At 35.7% G+C, this 23,202-nt stretch overlaps 3 protein-coding genes and 1 long non-coding RNA gene across 7 annotated transcripts; 2 read left to right on the top strand and 2 right to left on the bottom strand.

Moving 5' to 3' along the window:
* Positions 1–785: 785 nt before the first annotated feature.
* LOC138122557 (uncharacterized) lies at positions 786–5,914 on the top strand. Its single transcript, XM_069036766.1, has 2 exons — positions 786–1,204; positions 1,276–5,914. Exons 1-2 carry the CDS (start codon positions 1,193–1,195, stop codon positions 5,749–5,751), a joined length of 4,488 nt encoding a protein of 1,495 aa, XP_068892867.1. The 5' UTR covers positions 786–1,192; the 3' UTR covers positions 5,752–5,914.
* On the bottom strand, positions 5,865–7,512 carry LOC138122559 (putative gustatory receptor 2a). Its single transcript, XM_069036769.1, has 5 exons — positions 6,640–7,512; positions 6,311–6,585; positions 6,193–6,261; positions 6,056–6,142; positions 5,865–6,004 (listed from the first exon to the last, which is right to left on the bottom strand). The coding sequence occupies exons 1-5, from the start codon at positions 7,301–7,303 to the stop codon at positions 5,912–5,914; spliced, it is 1,188 nt and encodes a 395-aa protein (XP_068892870.1). The 5' UTR covers positions 7,304–7,512; the 3' UTR covers positions 5,865–5,911.
* A 398-nt stretch (positions 7,513–7,910) lies between these two features.
* LOC138122560 (putative gustatory receptor 28b) lies at positions 7,911–9,905 on the bottom strand. Of its 2 annotated transcripts, XR_011156540.1 has the most exons (4): positions 9,453–9,905; positions 8,312–8,522; positions 8,094–8,264; positions 7,911–8,038 (listed from the first exon to the last, which is right to left on the bottom strand). XR_011156540.1 is itself a non-coding variant. In XM_069036771.1 (3 exons), exons 1-3 carry the CDS (start codon positions 9,218–9,220, stop codon positions 7,988–7,990), a joined length of 1,131 nt encoding a protein of 376 aa, XP_068892872.1. In that variant the 3' UTR covers positions 7,911–7,987. The 2 variants fall into 2 exon arrangements, 1 of the variants encoding a protein (XP_068892872.1); XM_069036771.1 differs by lacking the exon at positions 9,453–9,905 and having other exon boundaries at positions 8,312–9,220.
* LOC138122561 (uncharacterized) lies at positions 8,864–22,328 on the top strand. 3 transcript variants are annotated; one of them, XR_011156543.1, is made up of 6 exons: positions 8,864–8,987; positions 9,041–9,246; positions 11,821–16,170; positions 16,225–16,326; positions 16,375–17,884; positions 21,248–22,328. It is a non-coding gene; the product is annotated as an uncharacterized lncRNA (long non-coding RNA). The 3 variants fall into 3 exon arrangements; XR_011156541.1 differs by lacking the exon at positions 8,864–8,987 and having other exon boundaries at positions 9,106–9,246; positions 16,375–16,477; positions 16,522–17,884; XR_011156542.1 differs by lacking the exon at positions 8,864–8,987 and having other exon boundaries at positions 9,106–9,246; positions 16,375–16,680; positions 16,740–17,884.
* Positions 22,329–23,202: the final 874 nt, after the last annotated feature.

Raw genomic sequence — 23,202 nt, 5'->3', positions numbered from 1 at the left:
TAAACACGTTCTATAAATATCGAAAAAGTCGTAAACTCAGATACTTATGTGAATTTTACTGCAAAATCAATGTATTATATGTATTATACTCTCGTGTCAAAAATAAATTATTTCCTAGAATTCGAACTTTTCGGGAAATAACGTTTTTCATGTTGTGTGTAACTAGAATTTTCAAAAGTAATTTTGAATGCTTAAGGTTGGTTACTTTGAATTGAGAGATTAAATCCAAATAAATATGCCGCCAGTAATCAAAATTGATTGTGAAACGAAAAATCATCTATCACTAGAGAGAAATTAGTCATTTGCAACTGTTACAATTAATTTGCTGTCTTACATTTTTGGGATATCTTTTGTTTGTCACCAGAAACCACATAGCCTCCAACCTGACCAAATTTATGGCAACCTAGTAACGAATATCCCTAAATCCTAGGGAGTAATTTATTTTTGACACGAGAGTACGTCCGCGACATCTTTTTTTCCTATCAATATTGGGGAAATTAACTTTTTTAGGTTTTTGCTGTTACTTTATTTAAATGTACCGGGTGATCAAGAAGGACTGTTTAAGTTGGCAGTACAATTGAGAAAAATTTTTAATTCGGTAATTTATAACACTGCAACCGGATATGTTTTGTTGGTTTATTTGACAAATATCTGATGTAGGTATAGATTTAACAACGACAAGCCATCAACAACCGAAAGTTACTCCTGTTATACGATTTAAAATACAATTCAGTGTTACCAACTTAAACAGTCCTTCTTGATCACCCCGTAGTTTTGGTTTTATTTGTAAAATTTGAAACGATCGATTTATTCGGTATTCGGATGTATTATTTGAACATGGCGCCGTTGTTTGATTGGTTCATTTATTTTATTTTCTTTATAAAGATTTAAAAGGTAAGGTATTTGAATTTACAAAACAAATTTTATTCTGTTGTGCAATTTCATATTTTGTGCGTTTATGTGGTTGTTATGTGTCTTGCGCTTCTGGCTGTTGTGGAAATCTGTCTAACGTTGCGAGGCTGCGGCACATCCAAAATTTGTGAGTTTTCAACGCCAACTACGATGGTACATTGGTACAATATTTTATAATGCAGATTCATAGATATTTAGGTACGTATGATTATCTTTTTATCGCGTAATCAACACTATAGATAAAATATTTTATTGAAGAAAGTAGGTTTTTGTTGCGAAAATGAGTGGCAGGGTAAGTTTCCTGTGTTTCCTTGCTATTAAAATATTTTGTTAAAACATTTGTTGTACAAATTCTTCTTGTAGATTTTCAAAAAACGCCAAGGTACCACTGACAGAGGCAAAGAATACGAAGATTTGTTTACTGCCAGTGTGATATTGAAACTGATTCAAAATACTGATATCAGAGATTTTAGTGTGTCATCAAACGACGAAAATTTTGGCGCTTTCGATGACGTCGTTTTTGAAACGGAATCTCTTCGTGGTAGTAGACAAATACAGGCTGTTCAGTTGAAACACGCCAACAAAGACAAAATTTTAACGAAAAGTGCTTTAGAAGGAGAACGTGGAGATTTCAGCATTGCAAAGTACTATGAAGAATTCAAGAAACTCGACTGCGGTGGTGACCCTTCCGTTCAATTCGTTCTGTTAACTAATCGTCGATTTGATCTAAGAGAAGGTGAGTCAATCAAACTGAAACATGAAGACGTCGAAGTAAAAATGTTCAAAGTACAACCTGACCCACTGGTGAACACTTCCACCAAAGGCTTTTGTTACAAATTTGTAGTTGAAAAAGCACAACATCGAGAATTTTTTGATAATTTTGTTTTGTACACCGATCAAATGAACATCGACAAGATTAAGAAGAACATCTCGACGAGATTTGAAACAATGTTCACCTGTGATAAAACCTCATTCAAAGATTTTATGGAATTTATAAATGAATGGAGTATTCGCGAAGGTAAGAAACCTAAGCTGGATACAATATTGACCAAACGTGTGATAACTTTATGTCTGCTGTCTCCTTTCATTGTACCTTTTATGTTCGACCAAGATGGTACCGTTGATGCTAACTCGAAGCTGTTGAGGGAGGCGATTTTTCACTTTAACGTCACCGTTTTCAATTCTGACAGCTGTGATCGATTAAAACGAATCTACTCCGACGCCATTGATGAAATCGATAACAATATTGACGAAATTAGAAAAATCGGAATTAAATATCAGATTGTACCAACATACAGTAGCGTTGTCGGTGATTTAACTGACTTAGAGAAGACTAAATTGTTATGGCTGATTGGTAAATTTCCGTTAATTGTTTCGGCAAGTCCACGTGTCTACAAAGCAATACATTTGTGTCAAAATAGGAAATACATTATTTTGGGAAATGAAGATTTGGCCTGTAATTTTCAAAATTTATCCGATTTGGACGCCGAATCAGAAATTTACGAAAACATTTTGGACAACTTTCAATGTTCTCTACAAGGTAAAAGGAAAATCAGTTTAAGAAATTTGATTGAAGATAATGAAAATATGAAGGCGGTTATTACGACGAATGAACTTTTACAAATGCTTGACGAATCCTTCTCTATCGGAGGACCAAGAGAGAGCCTTCCTGTGCCCTACGTCAACAGACTGATATCGAGGAACATTGTAGATTTCAAGTTTCTGCAAGAACTTAGACGGGACACTTTAGTAGCGATCAGCTGCAGAGAACAATTCGACCAAATCAAGGAACATATTAATAATTTCAACATAAAGAGAACTGAAGATTGTCCAGTGAGAGAAGATGAAGACTGGGTGGATCCTTCGATGGGAAATTTTTTCACCGACGGTTCGATGGGGAAATCATACGTGACAATTTATGTGAAAGATCACGAATTTTCTTCAAGCGAATTTAGTGAATTGTGCGAGAAACACCCAGACCAGAAGAAGTACCATCATTTTAAGGTCATAGAAGGAAAACTGGAATGGGTTCAGAGCATAGGCGACATTAGTGACCTGGAGAAAAACCGTCTGCACAATCATTTTATGGACGAATCAGAATTTAGTCTCTACATCGACAGTAACGTGCAGATCGTATGCAGCGAACCTGGCATGGGAAAATCCGTTTTGATGAAGAGCATCAAGAATCGACAACCCTCCACTTCTTGCACCATGGTCATTTATCCGAAAGAACATTTTCGGTACTTGCAAAAACAGCAGTATGATTCTGACGCTTTCTTGAAATATATTCTGGACCCCACCAACAAGCAATGCACGAGCTTTGATTCGCAATTTCTGAAAGTACTGTTGAGACGACGTAAAATAGTTTTTATCTGGGACGGATTGGACGAGATAAGCAATACAAATTTGGTAACCGTCATGAATATCATCAGCGGCTTGTCCGAACTGGAGTTTATTCAATTTATAGCAGGACGAAGCAGTGTTAAGAAAGTTTTAGAAAACAAATTCCGTGTTCTGGCTCGGACCATTAGACCTTTTGATGAAGAAGAACAAAACAGATACATTAAGAATCGTCTCGAATTGGGAGAGATCGACGACGTGATCACGAAGATTGTCCAAAATGTGACAACGGTACGACACCGTGACATTTTCGGAGTCCCTCTTCACATTTTTATGTTGACGGAGTTGTTTCGTCAGAATCGACAAAAATACGACAAGATTCTTGACGAGCAAATATTTTCAATTGTGGATCTGTACTATTACTTCGTGGACGAGAAACTGAACGTGTTTTACAGAGAAAAAGCTAAGCTGGACGTTTCCAGTGACGTTATTGACCGACTGATTAAGTCCGGCAAAAGGGATCGCCTTGACAATTACGAAAATGTGTCTATCGGTATTCTTTTCGGCGATGCAAAATACGAGCCCACCAGTTTTTTGGAGGAAATCCAAGAGAACGGTGATTGTTTTGGAATCATAACCGGTGTGACCAGCGAGAATGTTCCTCTTTTTATACATCAGTCGTTCGGCGAGTATTTTGCGGCCAATTATTTGGTAAAAAATTACAGAAAAATTCCGAATTTTGAGCAACTGCTTTTTGACGAGAAGGTGACGAACATTCGTTTCTTGTTCGACCTGCTGTTGGCCAAGAATTGTCCAGCTCACATCGCAGTGTTGTACAAAAATCTGGAAGTCTTGTTGGCTCACGGAGATCAACTCCGGTTAAAAGATAAAGGAGGGCGGAATTGTCTACACCTAGCGTGTTCATGGGGGATGCGATACCATCCGCTGACTACTGTGGGAGTCGGGTTGTTCAACACAAAGTATGTCGTCGACGTATCACAAGGACACTTGAGCGAAAAAGATAGTGTAGAATACAGGCAGATTCTAGAATTTTTGTGTCAAACCTGTGATCCTCACGAAGTCGACCATGTATTTGGAATGGACGTATTTTGCTACGCAAACAGATCGTCTTGTCTTCTACCGATCATACTGCTGTCGAAGATGTATGGAAGGCAGATCAACAGTTTTGACAGCTTTAAGAATATTCCAAGCGTTTTACATCACTCGGTCATAGTCGATTATTCCGAAATTTTCGATGTCATTCTAAAATTACCGTATGTAGTTACTAAATTTGGAAACAATAATCTTCTGCACGTGTCAGCAATATATAATTCGTCAAATTGCTTGAAGATACTCCTTTCGAACAGAATTTATATGAGAAAAGTGAACAAGGGTAATAGAAAGAATCGTTCTCCGATCATGTTGGCGTGTCAAGCTCGCAACCTCGATGTAATTCGTTTATTACTCCAGTCTAGTGTTGATGTCAATGCTTGTGACCGCGATCAAGTCTCACCTTTGTACTTAGCTTGTCTGCGCGGTCTGATGGACGTTGTGCAAGTGTTAATCGAGAAAAAGGCTGACGTTAACATGCCCTGCAATCAAAAGTTCACTCCACTTTCGGCAGCTAGTGTGGGTGGCCATTTGGAAGTAGTCAAATATTTGGTTGACTTGAAAGCTGACTTCGACCATGCAGATGCCAATGGCATTACCCCTTTAACTAAGGCCTCGTTTTGTGGACATATCGAGATTGTCCGTTTTTTGATAGATGTGGGAGCAAACGTCAATTCTAAGGACCAGAAAAGATTTACACCACTGCACAGAGCGTGTTTCGGCGGCCATGACGATGTTGTGCGATTGTTGATCGACCGTCGAGCAGATGTCAATGTGTGCAACGTTGACGGGATGACACCACTTTACATGGCATGCCTCAAAGAACGCTATACCACAATCCAGCTCTTGATTGAACACGGAGCTAGTGTCAATGCCATCAACGACAAATGCAGTCATGTCATGTCTGCAGTTGAAAAAGGAAAAACTCAGCTGATTCAGTTTCTTATCAACCGTGGAGCTGATGTGGATGTGGCGTGCAAGGGTTTTAGGCCGTTACATCTAGCTTGTACGAACGGACATCTAGCGATGGTGCGGTTGTTAATAGACGCTCAAGTTGACATCAATGCCGTCAGTAAACACGGAGAGAATTGTCTTTTTCCAGCTTCGCGAAGAGGATTTGTCAAGATCGTTCAAGTACTACTAGATGCTGGAGTAGATGTCAATCAGGTCAGCAAGAAAGGTTTCACTGCCATTTTTTTGACAAGTTTAGGTGGACACGTCGAAATTGTTCGGTTGTTGCTTGAAGCTGGAGCCGATCCTGCAGTTCCAAATATCTGCGGAAGAAATGTAATTCAAGCGGCCAACGTCAAGAAACATTACGATATTGTCAGGTTGTTAACCACTCCAAGAAGCAGATCTACTTTCTATCTTAATTCTTCCCAAGTGTAACATGTGGAGATTCGACACGTCTAAGTTAGAACGCAAAATGATTGTTCTCGTTTTGTACTGGAAAATGTATTATAATGTTGTAAAAAATTAATTAATTATGATTATTAGTCGTTTATAACGTTGTCTTATTTCGTTTGAAAAAATTAAATCAATCTTTAAATTATGTGTCTGTAATTTGATTAACACCTGTTTCTGATCTGGCTATATCTAGTTGTATCATAATGATTAGATAGCTAGATATCATTCCGCACAGCTAAAAATAATTTAATAACATTAAATCTGATCTTGTACCTAACCCTCTTACCATTTGAATCATTCCGAAGTCGAAGGAAAACAATCCACACGAGAATCTAACATCGCGGTGCATCTCATGCATGGAGAACGTCTTGAGCTTTGAATAAAGGAGTCAGCACTGACAAATATTCAAGTATTGTTACTTACTACAACGTTAAGTTTTTGGTCTTTCGACTTAAACAGCAGTCTGTTAATGATGTGTTTTGTACCATCCATCTTAAAAAATAAACACTAGAAATATTCATGAAGATTGACTGTTCAGTACCTTCAGATGAACACTTTCGCAAAGATAAGTAAGTGAGAACACCTCAAGCAGCTGTAGGACGGCCCACTGCATCGAAAAATACGCAAGAGCAAATCCCGACTGTAATTGTAGTCCTTCGCTATAACAGAAGTAGAATTGAGTAATACACACGGAAAATGTTGACAGAACCATCAGAAAATTTTGACAACCGTAGAGTCTGTTAGTGAGGTCGCATAAGTTGTAAAGTTCGTTCTGAATCTCGTGGACCACGTCAACAGTTGCAGTTACGTGGTTTTCTGCAAAAACAAAAATTAGCAAGATATCGATCAGTCGAGTCGGTCAGGACTCACTGGCAGTTTTGGTTAGGAAAGTGGATAGGGTTGTCCCACCGAGCAACCTTTCTGTTTCCTCCAAGACAACTTCCGCGTAACAGAACCTTTGAAAAATCAAGAAGACGAAAACGGCGAACTGGACTTTGACGATTCCTGTGGTCAAAATAGGACAATAGGAACAAAGTAAGTACAGTACGGTCTCGTTTTCGACGATCAAGAAGTACTCCGGCACGAAAATGATACAAAGCTCGACTAAAACGACGCCTATTGCTAGGTTGACAAAATTGTACAGCTCTTGGTAGTCGACGTGTTTCGACAGCAGATCGAATTGTCTATCGATGCGGTCGATCTTGTTGAAAAACACTACGATTTTTTTGGCATTTAGGCAATTGAGGAGTATTCCAGTGGTCTGGATAATTGTCCCCATGTATAAATCCAACCAACCGCTAGCTTCCGAGATGGTGTTTTCGTCATCGTAATTGTTGTTTTCGGTTAAATACAGAAACCCAAAGAAGGACGTTATCGCTAGAACCACGTTGTAGATTAGCGAGTAGACGCAAGGAGTGAATTTTTCGGAGTTTTTTCGTCTCCTGATGGGCAGTAAAGCGAATATTTTCGAAATAATCAACAAATTCTTAATTGAATCGTTAAGGTTGCGGAGCAGTTTTCTTTTAGGTCTCATTTTAATTCGATTTTCTCTTGTGTTTGTGTAATAAAATCGATTCAATTAAGTAAATTGCAGCTCGAAAAAATTTAATTACGTAAGTATGTTCACCTACAAGTTTTATTTTTAATTCACCTTAAATCAACAAAAAATATCAAGAATCATATTAATGTGATTTGAGTTAATTAAAATGATAATACTAAATATAGGTATGTTGTTCACGTTGAGTTGACAATTTCAATGTCAAATAATTTAATTTTTTGGCTCTATAATTAAGTTTTGTAAATAGTGACATGCAGGTAAACACCGTTCATGTTGGATTAAGTTTTGCTAAATCGCATTATGTTGGTTAGCTGCATGTCACTATTTACAAAACATAATTACAGAACCAAAAAATTAAATTATTTGACCTTGAAATGTTCAACTCAACGTGCACAAGGTTTACATAGCATATTAATATTTTTTCATTCTTTTCATGAATTACATATATTATTTGCAAAATGATGAGAACGAATGATTGAAATAATAATAATAAGCATAAAAATGTGATTAAGAAAAAAATTCAATCTTCTGACAAGGTGCTGACAAATTATGGCATAGAGGCAACAAATTTAGCGAAATGTAGATTTGTAGTTTTTCAATCATGCTCATGAATGGCTAGCATGTGGAAAGTCATCACACTAATTGTTCTACATTGTTGTTTTAGTTAAATTGAATCAGAATTACTAGATAGGTAGTGATGGCTGCTATCATCTGCAAAAGAACAATGAAAATTTTTGATTTTTGTTACTATTTTACTTACGAGTACCATGTGGCAAAATGTCCAATCTAAATTGAAAAAATCTTTAGCTGTGATTTGCAACCTGGTGTTGAGCAGCCTAACAGAAATTAGTTGAAGATGACGTACTCTTCTGTCTACTTCATTCTTCAGAGCGTATTTGTTCCATATATCGTGTACGTACGTGGCGGTTTTATTCGCCTGAAAATTTCTGTCAATTTTTGATAGAGTAATTTTGAAGATTTTACCTTTTTCTGGGTAGTACTAAACATACCCACCATGAAGAATAACCAATAAAAGCAAAACATCAAATATATCATGTTGGCAGCATAAACCACTACTACGTCGTCTTCAATATCATTGTTTGTGACATACATTATGTAGTATATGGTGTCGATAACGCATCCAAACCACATCATCATCGACATTATGGTCGTAATATCAAACAAAGCGGTAATTCTGGTGGTCAAAAGGACCAAATTATAATGTGCATGTGACAATTCTTGTATCCTTTGTATGTTAAAAGTAATTTCGTCTTCTTTCAAAGTCCTAACTTTTTCCGCTTTGGTCAACGGAAAGATCACGAATAAGTCAACAGAATTGATCTGGCGTTGGAAATGCTGATTGATCAACTCGAACTTGTCCCAGATGCAGTTGAGAATGTCTTTCAGAAAGAGATGGTTCAAAGAGGCTACGATCGGAGGGATAAAGTAGTAGAATGAAGAGTTGTAGTTCATGTGCACAAACGGAAAAGTAAGAATGTAAATGACAATCGTTCCGATCAGTCCGACTCTCACCCAGTTGTCGCGACGAGAATATCTGCCATTGTTGCCAACTAAGTAAATCTCGATGGAATCGAGTTTTGTCAGAAGCGACTTCAACTCATCGCTTCTTCTGTAGAACATGAAGATGGAAACGAGCATGGTGAGACCGCTAGTGTACCCGGCCATCTTGTCGACGTACTTGAATATGCCTAGGATATTACGCGAGATCATCGAGTACGCCACCGTTACGTAAATAAAGTAGGCGTACAAGGGGAGACACCACAAGCGGGCCAAAAATTTTGAGAATGGAGTGTTGTTGGTCGAGAACTGAACGATTCCGGTCAGCTTGTAGAGGTAGATGAAGAACACCGGTGCGCTCACGAAGGCGGACATTGTCTTGGTGAAGATATTTGCTGTTGGTGCGTATAAGCTTCATTAGTGTTTCTTATGTGGGTCAGGTTTGACAGTTTGACGTCGGTAAAAGTAATAATTAACGATCAGTCAATAAAACAATAATTGGGTAGGAATTTGATGTAGGCTAATGAGGCATAGCTAATTGAATTATATCATGCAGGAGTAAACACATTCCATTAAATCAAACGAAAAACGTAAACAAGGTACTTACTTCAGTTTTATTAATTGTTGATACTCGATTTAGAATTAGAAATATTAAATGTTTTCAGTTCACGATGGTACCCGTGTAATCACTTACATTAATTACAAGAGTACCTACAAAAATTGTACCAGTGGTATATGTATAGACAGGATGATTCACGATCACGAGTAATAATGAGCCTAACAAAATTTGTGATGCAACGAACAATACATGTCCCCCATACAACTAAAGATTGTTAAGTTAAACATTATTCTACATAATGATTTTGATTAAATTGACAATGTTATTTTTTTTAAATCCACATTGCAATGTGTTTCACGTAAAAGTACGAGAATGACGAACTCAAAATGCAACCCAATATTCAATTTTCATGACTCATGAGTAACTAGGTGATAAATCAAATTTTGACAAAAAGTAGTTTGGGCATCCCTGAAGTTTTTTTAGATTTCCTCCTTTGCGGAATAATTCCCCAACGATTGTGTTAGTTAGGGATGTCCAAAATCACAATTTATAATTTTTAATGAATCTAGTTCCCATTCTCAAATTTATTTTGTGGTGCGTTTAGACTTCGTCAGGCTCGTACTCTTAGGTGAAATATATTGTATACAGTGGGCCTATGGCATTATCTTTAAATAGAGATATTTTCATATTTGGTGGCGGAAACAAAAGACTGAGAAATGTCACAAATTTGTATTGTCAGTGTCAAATTTCTCAAAGACGTTCGTGATTTCGACAGAAATGCAGCAAATTGGAAATAAGAAAGTCATTCATCGTCGAACTAGAGAAATAATTTGTAATACGTTTGATTATATGAGAATAACTTTTCCTTTTGAAGCACTGACAAAAATTGGTTTCCTTAAAATTTGTTTTTTCAATCTATTTAGCGAAAATTTAAATTTACCTAGACATTCCTTTTTACGGCGTTTATGAGAAATTTGACACTGACAATACATTTTTGTGACATTTCTCAGTCTTTTGTTTCCGCCACCAAATATGAAAATATCTCTAACAGGCTTTAGGGCGTTATAAGTTCTTTGTTCCTTAGTTACGACCAAGTTTAATGTATTTGCAAACAACTTTTGACTGATTGGTATAAATTAATCAAATCATTGTCAATCCAAAAACACACGAAACTAGTCGGACATTAAACGTTGAAGGCACCACGGGTGTTATAATGATACGCCCTCGGTCGGCGTACTCCCCTCGGGCCGGAGGGCCTCGGGTTTCACTCTGCCGACCTCGCGCGTTATCAACTTTATAACACCCTTGATTCCTTAATAACTATTTCAAACAACCTTTGATTGATTGGTATAAATTAATCAAATTATCATCAATCTAAAAACACACGAAACTAGTCGGACATTAAACGTTGAAGGCGCCACGGGTATTATAATGATACGCCCTCGGTCGGCGTGCTATCCTCGGGCCAGAGGCCCTCGGTTTCACTATGCCGACCTCGCGCGTTAATAACACCCTTGATACCTCATTAATAAAAAACTAGGCAAAAATGAATAGGGAATTTTTCCATTTTTGAATTTTTTATAAATACAGTTTAAAATTTGTAATGAAATGTGGTAGAAATATAAATACATACACTTTAAATGTAATGTTTCAAGTACTTGTAACATTTTAAATTTATCTAGTGTTTAAGAATACGTGGGAGGATTGGGGGAATTAATTTGCTTTCCAAGAAAAATTGTGGAATTTTATTTTTATGTTATATAGGGTGTGTCAGAATTTCACCGACAAACTTTCACAGCTAATTTCTAGAATCAAAAATAATGCATAAAAGTCTTAATACATAATTATGTGGTCAAAAACGCTTAGTTTGCGAGATAATCAACAAAAAATGTAAAAACAATTACGATCTGACTCCTTTGGATTTTATAGGATCATCTGTGCATTGAACAGGTGGGCGAAATTTTGACAATTTTTGTAAATTGTATCCTTTTATATTTGTACGTTTCATCAATAAATTCCACCTGATTGCTTTTGTTACTGGTACAACTTTTTAGTCAATTATCTCGCAAACTAAGCGTTTTTGACCACATATGTATTAAGAGTTTTATGTTTACTTGTAATCATAAAATCAGACCTGATATAGGCGAGTGGGTCATCTACAACTTACCTCCATTCAGCTTGTTACTACTAGAGACAATTTAATTTTAAAGAATGTTTTAATTACAATTGCTAAAACAACACGAACTAAAATAATAAATAGTGTAATTAAGTGCTCAATAATTTGTCTATTGTGTGTATTACATTTTACATCTTGCAACTACGAATATGTGTTGAGGTGGCGATCAATATCGCCTTCAGCTTCAGTCAAAATTTACTTCATCGAGAACATATCTTCACACATGCGATGTGTTTACAGAGTAATCGGCATCATCCAGTTCTGTTCCAGCGAGTCAGTGAATGGAATTTCGAGGATTTCTCCGGGTTTTTGGTCACTACCATTAAATATTTTGTTTATTTACAGGTGTACCACATTCATTGATGATTTTGCAAGTTTAAATTATCAGAGAATTTTTAGATACGTCGATGATCATCTTTTACATAAGAAGTGAAGACATGAATTCTTTATTAGACGAATTGGATAATTAAAAATTCAATTACTCCCAGCCGAACTGGAAACAATTTACCGTTGTTTCTCAACTTGCTGTTTCTATGCAATATGTAGTCGGTTTCTACTCACAAAACATACCATTAAACCTCGTCACTTTGCACTTTCTTGTTTTCGATCACATCTTTCTTACCAACATTTTGAACCATATCTGTGACAAATTCGACGCCATTAACCGCCATTTGCAAGATCAAATTAAAGTCGATGAAGACATAGCTTCTAACATCGAACGAGTTCAAGAACTCTCCCATCTTCACCACAACTTGGTCGATTTGGCCGCCTAATAGTTTGAAATTTACACACTTCTGACAATTCTTATGTTGTTCAGTTATGTCATCGATGCGATATAGGTACTATTGCGAGGAAAAAAAGTGGGACATCAACATCACGGTCTTGACTTTTAATGTGAAATAACTCATATCTGTTTCACATCACATTCTTTCTTTGCCATTTGTGGCAATTTGTTATTTGGTATTTACTTTAAGTTGATTAGAGTAGAGGATACTATTACAGAACGGACTTTCAGGCTAACCTAAACTCAACTGATGTGCATGACTTGTGGAATATTTATTCAACGAGTGGCAACAGTGAAGGTGCACTATCTAAAATTGATTTCGATTCGTCTTCTCAACAGTAAATTGAAATTTACGGCTAGGAACTTTTTAAATTTGAAGTGGACCTTACTGCACATGGTATTGTCGCGAGCGACAAAAAACTGGTCGTCAAAATCATACTTTGACACAATGGAAAATGCTCCATTGTAAAACGGTGGTCGTAAATATTATAACCTGTCATGTTGTATGACATTCATTGTAATCTTTTTCTCATATTTTGAGTTTTTTTTTACATGGGCATAATCAGGCGGTTTTTTTTTTTAATTTGTGACAATCTAACCAAATTTTGAAATGGCATTGACGACCAGTATTTTTTGCTCGCGACAGTAGGTACTATTCCGGACATGGAATCTTGGCCACAACTGACATTTAACTGACAAATATGTGTAAACTGGTCTTTATTGAATATAACCCAACTTTTGCCATTTCCATGCTTTTTTGATGTCACAAGAAAAACTTCAAAGTGATTTTTAATAATTGTCATTTTTTAATGACACTAATGATTGGTTTACATAAATTTTTTTAGACATGTCAAAAAAATGTTGGCCAAGATTCCGTGTCCGGAATAGTACATACACATACCGTGCGATCAACAGTTATTTGGATCAAAGAAGGCTTTGAGATTTGGGACGTATTTTCACAGATGCTCTGGAATGCATGGAAGTATTTTTGGTTGCATATACCTGTTTCAATTTAAATTTGGAAATGTTTGCTGAAACTCGGTCAAACAGACAATAGGGCTGTATGTCCATACTCCGTTATTGAAAACACCATTACGAAAGAAAGACGAGAGAAACGAATTGTTAATCACACCGTATTATTAATCATTCTGTATTTTTACAAATTATTTTAATTTTAGATAGTTGTTGCGGTTACCACGTACATCGTCATCCTCATTGAGTTTGACTGTTAGGTGCATTTTATTTGGGGAAAATAAATCGTGCAATCTCAAAATGTTGAGATTGCACGGTACTTTCTTGTTTTCTTCTTAGATGTTAAATTGAATTAATATCACTACGTAAGTAGCTATTGCTGCGATCAACTGCAAATTAAAAATTACTACACACATAACATCATTAGATATACAAGCTACCGTATGACAGAATGTCCAGTCTAGATCAAACAAGTTGCAGGCAGTAAATCGTAGTTTTGTGATTAAGAGCTGAAGACAAATAAGTTGAAGGTGGCGGAGCCTTTTATTAACTTCCCCTCCCGTGGCATATTTATTCCACATGCCGTGAACGTATATTGAGGTTTTGTTAGCCTAAAAATCCATTTTATCAAAACATGTTTTACCAGATTTCACCTCTACCTTATCCTGAGTTCGTGTAAACATCCTCAAGATAAAAACTAGCCAACAAAAACTAAACATCAAGAATACTACATTGTTTCCGTAAAAAATCAAGTTGTTCCGATTTATATCATTGGTCACAACGTATATAATATAATAAATAGTGTCGTTGACGTAACCGAACCACGACACCATAGCTGCCACTGTAGTCATCTCAAAATGGCGATAGATCCTGACAGTCAAGTCAACTAGATCGTAACGAAGATGAGTCAGACTTTGCACACGCTTGATATTCATATTTAATTCGTCTTGGTCGGCAAATACTTTAAGGAAACCCACTAAGTTGATTCGATGTTTTACATCTCGATTGATTGAGTCGAATTTATGAGAGATGTGGTCTAAAATGTGGCTTAAGAAGAGGTGGTCGAAAAAATTTATAATTCCAGGTAAACTATAATAGATGGACATGTATATAGGTTCTTCCATAAACGGGAAAAACATCATGTTGATAATTAAAGAAAAAATGAGAAACTTCCTCAACCAGTTGTCATGTTTTGGAGGTGACATGAAAATAAGCGTTGGATGGATTTGCAATTGTTCTAGTTCGGCAAGCAGCGATTTGAGCTGGGTGCTCCTACTGTAAAACACGGTTGTAGATATGACCATCGAGATGGTGCTGCTAGTCGTTGCCAACATATCTACGTACTTAAAGATGCCCATAAAATGGAGGTTAAACACAGCTGTGTTGTATTTAACGCAAAGGTAGAAGAAAAGGAAATTGACGGGTACAGGCCACAAGTGCGGAGCAATTCTAGAAAATCCATTCTTTTTCCGAGATGAAAACTGGATAATTCCCAATATCTTGTAAATATATTTTAAGTAAATAGGTATTTCTTGTAAGATATACATATTCTTTTAAACAACAACTCACAAATGAACAAATATACGAAATGGAGTAGGTATTGATTTCTCGTCTGTCGATACGTTTTAATTTAATTAAGTTGCTATACTAGCAACTCCTTTAATTTATCAATGTATGTACAAGACTTTAATTATTTTCAGCCAAACCGTTTTAATGACGTTCTACGAGTATTGATTTTTGCGTTTGCGTCAATTTGACCCATATTGCCATTTAAAAAAGTTAGTTGGTCTTAGACTTAGAAATTAGAATTCAGAACTACCAGGGAATAAAGCAGCAGAAGCTGCGTTTTCATGGGTTTAGTTTAAGCGATGTCGATTTCGTTAAAGATATTAATGCATTGCAAGGATGCAGTCATGTGAATCAATTTAAATTAATATTTCACTCTCAGAGTTGTACTGAAACTCAGAAAATGTAGTTAATGGTGGGAACTTTTCTCATTGATGAAACATGCGCTTTTCCAAGACAAAACTGAATAAAACCAGAACTGTCTACGAATACTTCTCATAACATTAATAATGTCGGACGATCTGAAGCATTACTCTCACGTGAACGCCTCACTCAAACTAATTGGATTGGCAGTTGGTCAGAGATCTTCTAAACGTTATATTTTCCAGAAATATGTGTCACTTCCTGGCACAATCGTGTTAGTTTTGTTAATATTATACAATCTTCGATACGCCAGCGACATTTACGATTTCACCAAGGATTTCGAAGCCCTCTCAACATTCGGACACGTACGACATTTTATTATATCTTTCACATTGTATTTCTCATTCTTAGATCCTCGTAAGAAAAATCTTATTGCTGAATTATGCGCCACTTCTGGACCAAATCTACAATGACAGATTAAGTTTTTGGAAGTACGATTTGTTCGGAAAAATGCTTGGAAACAAAATCAGAAGAGAAATGTTACGTGCTGCAGGAATTTGTTTCAGTTTGACAGTACTATCTGTTGGACTTGTTTTATATTTCAGTGTTAATCCTTTTTTTTACGACAACATCAACGTACCGCAAGCTTCATGGGTACCTAAAGGAAAATTCTATCTATGTATTGTCTATTTGTTCCAAGTTTATTGCTTACTGGAACTTCCTTTGGTTACCTGCTGTTTTGATGCTCTTTTTTTCTTGATGTGCAAAGAGCTCACAGTTCAATTTACGTTTTTGAAAAAAACTCTTCAATCGATAAGAATCAGCGAAGAGAGCAACCTCGAACTTGAAGAAACATGTTTCAATGGACTCAAAGAATGTGCCACGTACCACAATTTCCTCTTACAGTGGGTTTCACTATCAACATCTTCGACATTTTTTTTTTTTTTTTGTCGTTTCAGAGTACATTCGAAATTAAACAAGGTGTATTCGATTTTCTTCTGTTTTCAGTACGTGCTTTCAGTCGAAGGTATTTGCATCAAGCTTTGTGTCCTAAACGATAAGTAAGTCAATCATCAACTTGTGATAATCAATTTTTTAGAATATCGTAGATCTGCAACTTTGGGTCAGATTATTTTGACCGTCTTTTACATTCAAGGGATTTTGATGCAATGTTCTTTTACTTTTCTATCCGCAAGTAATGTCGAAATAGAGGTAAGGAAAGACAGGAGTTATCATTATTATTAATTTTTCAAAAGACCCAAGGTTTATCAGATGAAATTTACGCGGTGGATTGGTACAAGTCTAAGAATAGAAAAATATCTCGACACATTCGTTTCATGATGATTAACGCTCAACGTCCTATTTGTTTCACCGGTGCGGGGTTATTTTATGTGAACAGGACCGTACTTCTTCAAGTATGCACCAATTAATTAAGATCCTCTACTTGTTGTTTGGTATTGAAATTTTTTTGCAGATTGTGCGCATTGCGGTCTCAATTTCAACTTTATTAAGGAAAAGTACCGCTCTGTAAGTTTCACATCACCCTTCTTTTTTCAACAAATCACGACGAATTTAGTAACACCAATGAAGTTGATAGTTCGCAAGTATTATGCATCTACTTAATAATTAATTGTAGTAAATTTATGGTATTTTAAGTAAACACATTTTGCAAAATAAAATTTCACATTCCCACTAGTTCTGCATTTTTCATAATAATTTTGAAGATTGTTTCGTTGTGCCCTCATTGTATGCACGCACATGAAATTAAATGTCCAGTTGCTTTGCCTGGTGTTGGCGGTTATTACTGATTTACTTTTACGTGGTTAAATGAACCATGATTTAAGAAACCTCAGAGAAGTTCAACCGTTTTTAAAAGATGTTTTTCATTTTTTATCTACGTGTTTCATCACGGATTCAGTTTTTTATTAACATTTCCGTACCCTTAACTACATAAATTGCTCTTTATAAAATAGAAATTAGGAATACATGTTACCACCCCCCGCATCACAAAAGTACTAAGTAGGGAGTGTATTGTTACTCAATTATGCAAGACGTATAATTTCATTTCTAGGCAAACTTTTTCACAACTATGTAATTTAAAATAATGCGACTTAAATCCTCATAACTATTATCAGACCTCTGGAAATGTTCGCAACAATTGCGTCTGTCCTCCAGTATAGTATTCCATGTAATAGTAGTTTATATCGTTAAGAGCAGAAGTGAGTCCGTTTTTGCTAAGCCTAGAGATTGAAGACCGAGGTTATTTCATAGCGCATGCATTTATTAACTTATTACTTAAATAAGGGTTGAATGCAATATCTCTCTAACGCCGATGTTGCTAGGCAATAGCGTAACCAATAAGCGATTGCGGTAATTGCTCGCGAATAGCGTACCGGTTATTTTAACGGAACGTAACGCGAAAACTCTATTAACTTTTATCATAACGCCATTGCGAACGCTTTACACTGAAATACATGTAATTTTGAATTTCTAGATCTAACGTTAACATTAACGTTTTAACATCGACGTAACGTTAACGCCATTGTGAATGGGCCTTTAGATATAGATTTTATTCATTTGTCTTCGAAAAAGCTTTCACAGGCCTTGAATTTTGTGTAGGTACCAGTGACGGCTCGTGTTTCGCGAATATGGGTCGGCCGAACATGGGTAGATCGGTAAAGCTCTAATTAGTCAATTTAACTTTTTGATAGGCATCCGCGTAACAAATGTAGGTTCATAATTAAAAAAATGTTACATAGTAAAACTAACAAGTGCAAGTGCACTTGGCTGCCCGTTAACCATACAGGGCAAGTCACATAAGGTTTATTTCTGAATTTATTTTGTACTATGGCGGCCAAAAAATTTCGGCCGTCATTTTTCCGTCATTTCAAAAAAATCGGTGTAGTCCATTCCTTATTGTCATTATGATTGATGTTTTTACTTGTCACTTTTGAAAGTCAAGCAAAATGCCATCGGTATCAAATTTTAATAAAATCAAAATAGTAACTCTTGCACAAAGAGGAAGGTCCCAAGCTCAGATTTCGATGGACCTTCGTATACCTAAAAGTACAATTTCGTCCATTCTTCAGAAATGGAGACAAAATGGAATGGAACTATTGAAAGACGCCAAGGCTCAGGGAGGCCTAGCACATTTACTGCAGAAGAAGATAATATGCTTCTCCATAGATTACGCAATAGCCCTTTTATGACGGCTGTTGAAGGGGTAAATACAAGCAAATACAACGGAAAGGAGCGGTCGATTTTCGGCAAACATATGGGCATGGATTTTAGTAGATAGACCTGGGCTAATGTTGTCTCTAGAAGATCGGCTCAACAGTGATGTTTATGTTAGGATTCTTGAAGACGTGATGATGCCTTTAGTTTCAAGAATTTTTCCGAATTTTAACTTCATATTTCAACAAGACAATTGTTCAATGCATTCAGCACATAGGGTAGCAGAATGGTAGCATAAACGTTCTTGATTGGCCAAGTCGCAGTCCAGATTTTTGGTTCGTAATTTGCAACAACGACAAGTGATTCGGAATAGGGCAGAACTTTTGACTGCGATTACTAATGCATGGCAATCATTACATAGGAATTATCACAGAGATTTATGCCTCTCCATCTCGCGTCGTGTAAGACGAGTTATTGACGCCAATGGAGCAATGACCAAGTATTGATTTTAAACTTCATTCATTTTATCTTTTGATTTAGCTAAGTACTTAAACAAAAATAAATGTTTCATTTCCTTGTCTTTGCCTTAATGTTTTTTGTTTGATTTTTTAAAAACTACGGCATACTCGTGTAATTTCCACGGTTCTCTGTTTGGTACTTTAATCCAAAAATAGCCGCAAGTCTGCCTCTAGTCTCTAGTGCCACTAGCGACTAGCGGTCGTGTGGTAATTGTGTAAGAGTGGAACTTGTCCTTTGTATTCACAAAATTTGAACTGATGGACTGAATGACAGATTGTCAAAATGACAATAACGATAACAAAACGAGGTTATTGGTGCTTAAGGGTAGTTTACACTTCATGTCAGGGCCTTGAAAGTGACGGACGAAATTTTTTGGCCGCAATAGTACGCAACCAAAAATACTAATGACGCCGACCACTTGATACCGTTTATAATGTGATTTAATTTACTAATCAACGTAGGTATGTAATTTGTAATTTTTGATTTCATTAATCAGAACAGGAAAACGTCATTTTGACATTTTTAGCCAAATTACATACCTACGTTGATTACTAAATTAAATCACATTATAAACGGTATCAAGTGGTCTGCGTCATTAGTATTTTTGGTTGCGTACAAAATAAATTCAGAAATAAACCTTATGTGACTTACCCTGTATATGTTTCTGGTACAGAGTTTTAGAAAACGCGCGATTATGACCACTTTTCGATTGTATTAAATCAACCATTGAGGGTTGTGGAACTGGCAATTTCTTCACAAATATTTTGTCATCATTAGACAATGTATGAAATTTATTTGCCAATAAATAGTTAATCAAATCGGCATTGGTACTCACTACATCTTTTACATTTGCCATTGTCGGTGTGTTTACCTACTTACCACTTACACTCACAATTTAAATAATACTATAATAATTAATAACAGATTAAACACACAAAACATAAACAAAAGACGATACGTTAAACGGTTAGGAGCAGACGTGAATTTGAAATTAAGGAATTAAACTACGCAAACGCAAACTCTAAGGTAACATAACTTAAGATTGGTGAGACGAGACAGCTGGACGTACTTCTGAATGTATTCATCGTTTCAAAATCGCAGTGCAAAGATTAGTCTGTGTGCACTCGGCAAATACGTCACTGGCCGACCCTTCCCCTTCCTTGGCCGAATGTAACGGGTGACTATTAAAATTTTCACTTAGGGTTGGCTATGGATCATTCTTTGTTTTCCGTTGCACCTTAGACACTGACAAGTCTGACATTTCAATAAATGTTTTTTCTCTTAATTTGGTTATGTTTCAGTTGTACTGACTGACATTTGTTGTTCGTTCTTGCGTGTGTCTAAAGTAACAGAAAAAATAAAAACTCGTTCAAAGCCAACTCCAAGTGAAAATTTTAATAGTCACCCGTTATTTATTACCTATTTAATAAACACTTGCCGCAGGAGCCTAGGAACGGCTTTGTCAATTATTGTCGTAGAGGTATTTTCATATTTGGTGGCGGAAACAAAAGATTGAGAAATGTCACAAAAATGTATTGTCAGTGTCAAATTTTCATAAACGCCGTAAAAAGGAATGTCTAGGTAAATTTAAATTTTTGCTAAATAGAAAAAAAAAATAAATTTTAAGGAAACCAATTTTTGTCAATGGTTCAAAAGGAAAAGTTATTCTCATATAATCAAACGTATTACAAATTTTGTCTCTAGTTCGACAATGAATAACTTTCTTATTGCCAATTTGCTGCATTTCTGTCGAAATCACGAACGTCTTTGAGAAATTTGACACTGACAATACAAATTTGTGACATTTCACAGTCTTTTGTTTCCGCCATCAAATATGAAAATATCTCTAGTTTTGTAAATATTCGTATGCATTTAATTTTTGTAATGGTGAAAAAATAACTTTAACTTCAATATCTAATTTAAATTAGTCTTTACTGAGGCAATTAAAAAAAAACGATGAAGGCGAACAGACATCATAATTTGTTTAGTAGAATTTTGCGTTTATTAAGTGGATTTTTATTTACACACACATTTTTTTTTTTTTCAAAACTATCCTGGATGCGTTTAGGTATTTATACTACATAATACGTGTATTTACAGCACATACGGTACACAGTACAATGTAATTAGGTACGAGACAGAAATGTAAATTGTAATTTAAGTTGTTATTTGTGTTTGAAGAAAAATAACGTAAACATTTTTTTATCAGAAAGTATGAAAATAAAATTCGTAATATTGTGTGGTACGGCCCGGCCGACTCTGCCGCCCCTAACGAGCCGTCACTGGTAGGTACATTTCTTCACTAGTTTCAGGATTAGTGAGAAAAACAGTTTTCACAGTTTCCAGAGCGTTTACAATATCTTGTGTTGTTGTGTTGTTGTTAACATCTCATGTTCGTCCAAATGTTCATCATCGCTCAAGTTTTCTTCTTCTTCATTGCATCACGTATGAGCTTGAAACAGACGGAAAACACGTACATACTTCAGAAATTAATCGAGTGTGCATTACGTAAAATTGCGGGAATTTCAAAAAATTCGACTTATCGACTTATGGAGGTTTACAGCTGAGGGGAACCGGAAATCTGTTCAACTTAAAGAGAAATTCGACTCAAAGAGGCTCGAAATATCGGGGGAAAATTACATTGATTTCTATTAGTAAATGCTCGGGACCAGCCAATCACTTCGACTTATCATATAAGGTACCTGTTCCAAATAAGGCCCGCTCGAAAATAAGGCCCACTAATGATATTGACTTAGTTATAGAAATCTGCAAATATACGACAACATAAGGGGTTCGTTTAGCATGAGTGTATAAAATTCGTACAAATGACCATACCAGATATGTTCAAATTTCGCGGTAAAATAACATTGCAAAGTTCACCCATCAGTGTTGTTAAAAAGCGGGAAAAGTAAGTATAAGATTTTAAGGTATTTACCACAAATTTCTGTTTGAAAATAGCATTGCAGTATTCCTTGGAAAGTTCTTTTTCATTGCATGCATTTATTTCATTCTGCTTTTAGCTTCTTTTCGTATCATATCTTATACCCTTTAATGTGAGCTGGTTTTAATAAGGCCCGGCAAAGGAGTGAGACTTATTAAGACCGTAGTGGGCTTTATTCTTGAATTATTATTTTGACAGAAAATCAAATAAGGGAAGTTGGTGTTGTTCCTGATGTGACACCTGTGAAATGATAAGTATGCGTATGTGCAAGAATTTTTCCGTTTGGTACCAGGAAGCTTGTATAGGCCTAATAAAAGATAATGATTTGGAGTATTTGTGTAGTGCATGCAAGTGAAAGTTGTATTTATTTAAGTATTCTAGAAGAAAATGGTGTTTTATTAATTTTTATCGAGAATTTAATGGGTGGGCCTTATTAAGCACGTCGTACGCAATTGAAAAAGGAATAACTTCTTTGTTTTATTTCTTTTATTTATATGTTTTATGCTGTTATGTTAAGAAAAGAATAAACTTTCATTTACAACCCGCATCCAAAGTTCTTACTTGTTTTTACTAACTGATATTTGAAAACAAAAATTAGGTGGGCCTTATTTGGCTCAGGTACCTTAGAGGTTCGTTTTATCGAGGTTCCACTGTATTTGAATGAAGTATGACAATGACACATTTTTGGATTTCAATTCGACAAATCAATCATAATGAGTTAATGACAATAAAGCATGAACATTTTTTTTAATTGACGTGAAAGTGACGGTCAAAATTTCGTGACCGCAATTGTACAGTTGGTTGCAAAAAAAAAACGGAAACTGTCAGAATTAAATTGACACATTTTTACAATTTTTTATAGTGTGAAAACTGTTTACGACAGATAAGTTAGAATTATGGTTATAATTTAACGACATTTTAAAAAATTATTTGATAGGTGTTGTTAAGTAGACAATTAATTGGCAAATGGACAAAACCAAATTTGCATTAGCAAAATTTTCATTTGTGTGTTTTTTGCAACATTTGTACATTTATTACTGTGCCTTCAAATAAATTCGGAGTAGGCTGGGATTTTATTATGAAGTTGGCAACATGCAATTTTTACACAGCACAGCAGTGACATTTGACAGCACAGTAGACGTATTTATTCTGACCGTGACATAAAACTATTGACAACTGTCAGTGCTAAAAAGTCTACCCACCGTTACTAGACAAAATATATAAATCATAGCCTACTCTAATTCCGAATTTATTTGAACTTTGAACATCTTCTATGATTGTCAATAAAATTTTGACTGTTACT

This window comes from Tenebrio molitor, chromosome 2 (assembly GCF_963966145.1).
Source record: "Tenebrio molitor chromosome 2, icTenMoli1.1, whole genome shotgun sequence".
Lineage (NCBI taxonomy): Eukaryota > Metazoa > Arthropoda > Insecta > Coleoptera > Tenebrionidae > Tenebrio > Tenebrio molitor.
This window is presented reverse-complemented; position numbering and strand designations above follow the sequence as displayed.

Excerpts from the sequence above, each read along its gene's own strand:
- LOC138122560 (XM_069036771.1), bottom strand. The coding sequence starts at position 9,220 with ATGTCCGCCTTCGTGAGCGCACCGGTGTTCTTCATCTACCTCTACAAG. Across the intron at positions 8,265-8,311 it reads TTAGTACTACCCAGAAAAAG|GCGAATAAAACCGCCACGTA; the intron begins GTAAAATCTTCA and ends AGAAATTTTCAG. Across the intron at positions 8,039-8,093 it reads ATTGGACATTTTGCCACATG|ATGATAGCAGCCATCACTAC; the intron begins GTACTCGTAAGT and ends GTTCTTTTGCAG.
- LOC138122559 (XM_069036769.1), bottom strand. The coding sequence starts at position 7,303 with ATGAGACCTAAAAGAAAACTGCTCCGCAACCTTAACGATTCAATTAAG. Across the intron at positions 6,586-6,639 it reads TTTCCTAACCAAAACTGCCA|AAAACCACGTAACTGCAACT; the intron begins GTGAGTCCTGAC and ends TTGTTTTTGCAG. Across the intron at positions 6,005-6,055 it reads ACTTCGGAATGATTCAAATG|CTGTGCGGAATGATATCTAG; the intron begins GTAAGAGGGTTA and ends AATTATTTTTAG.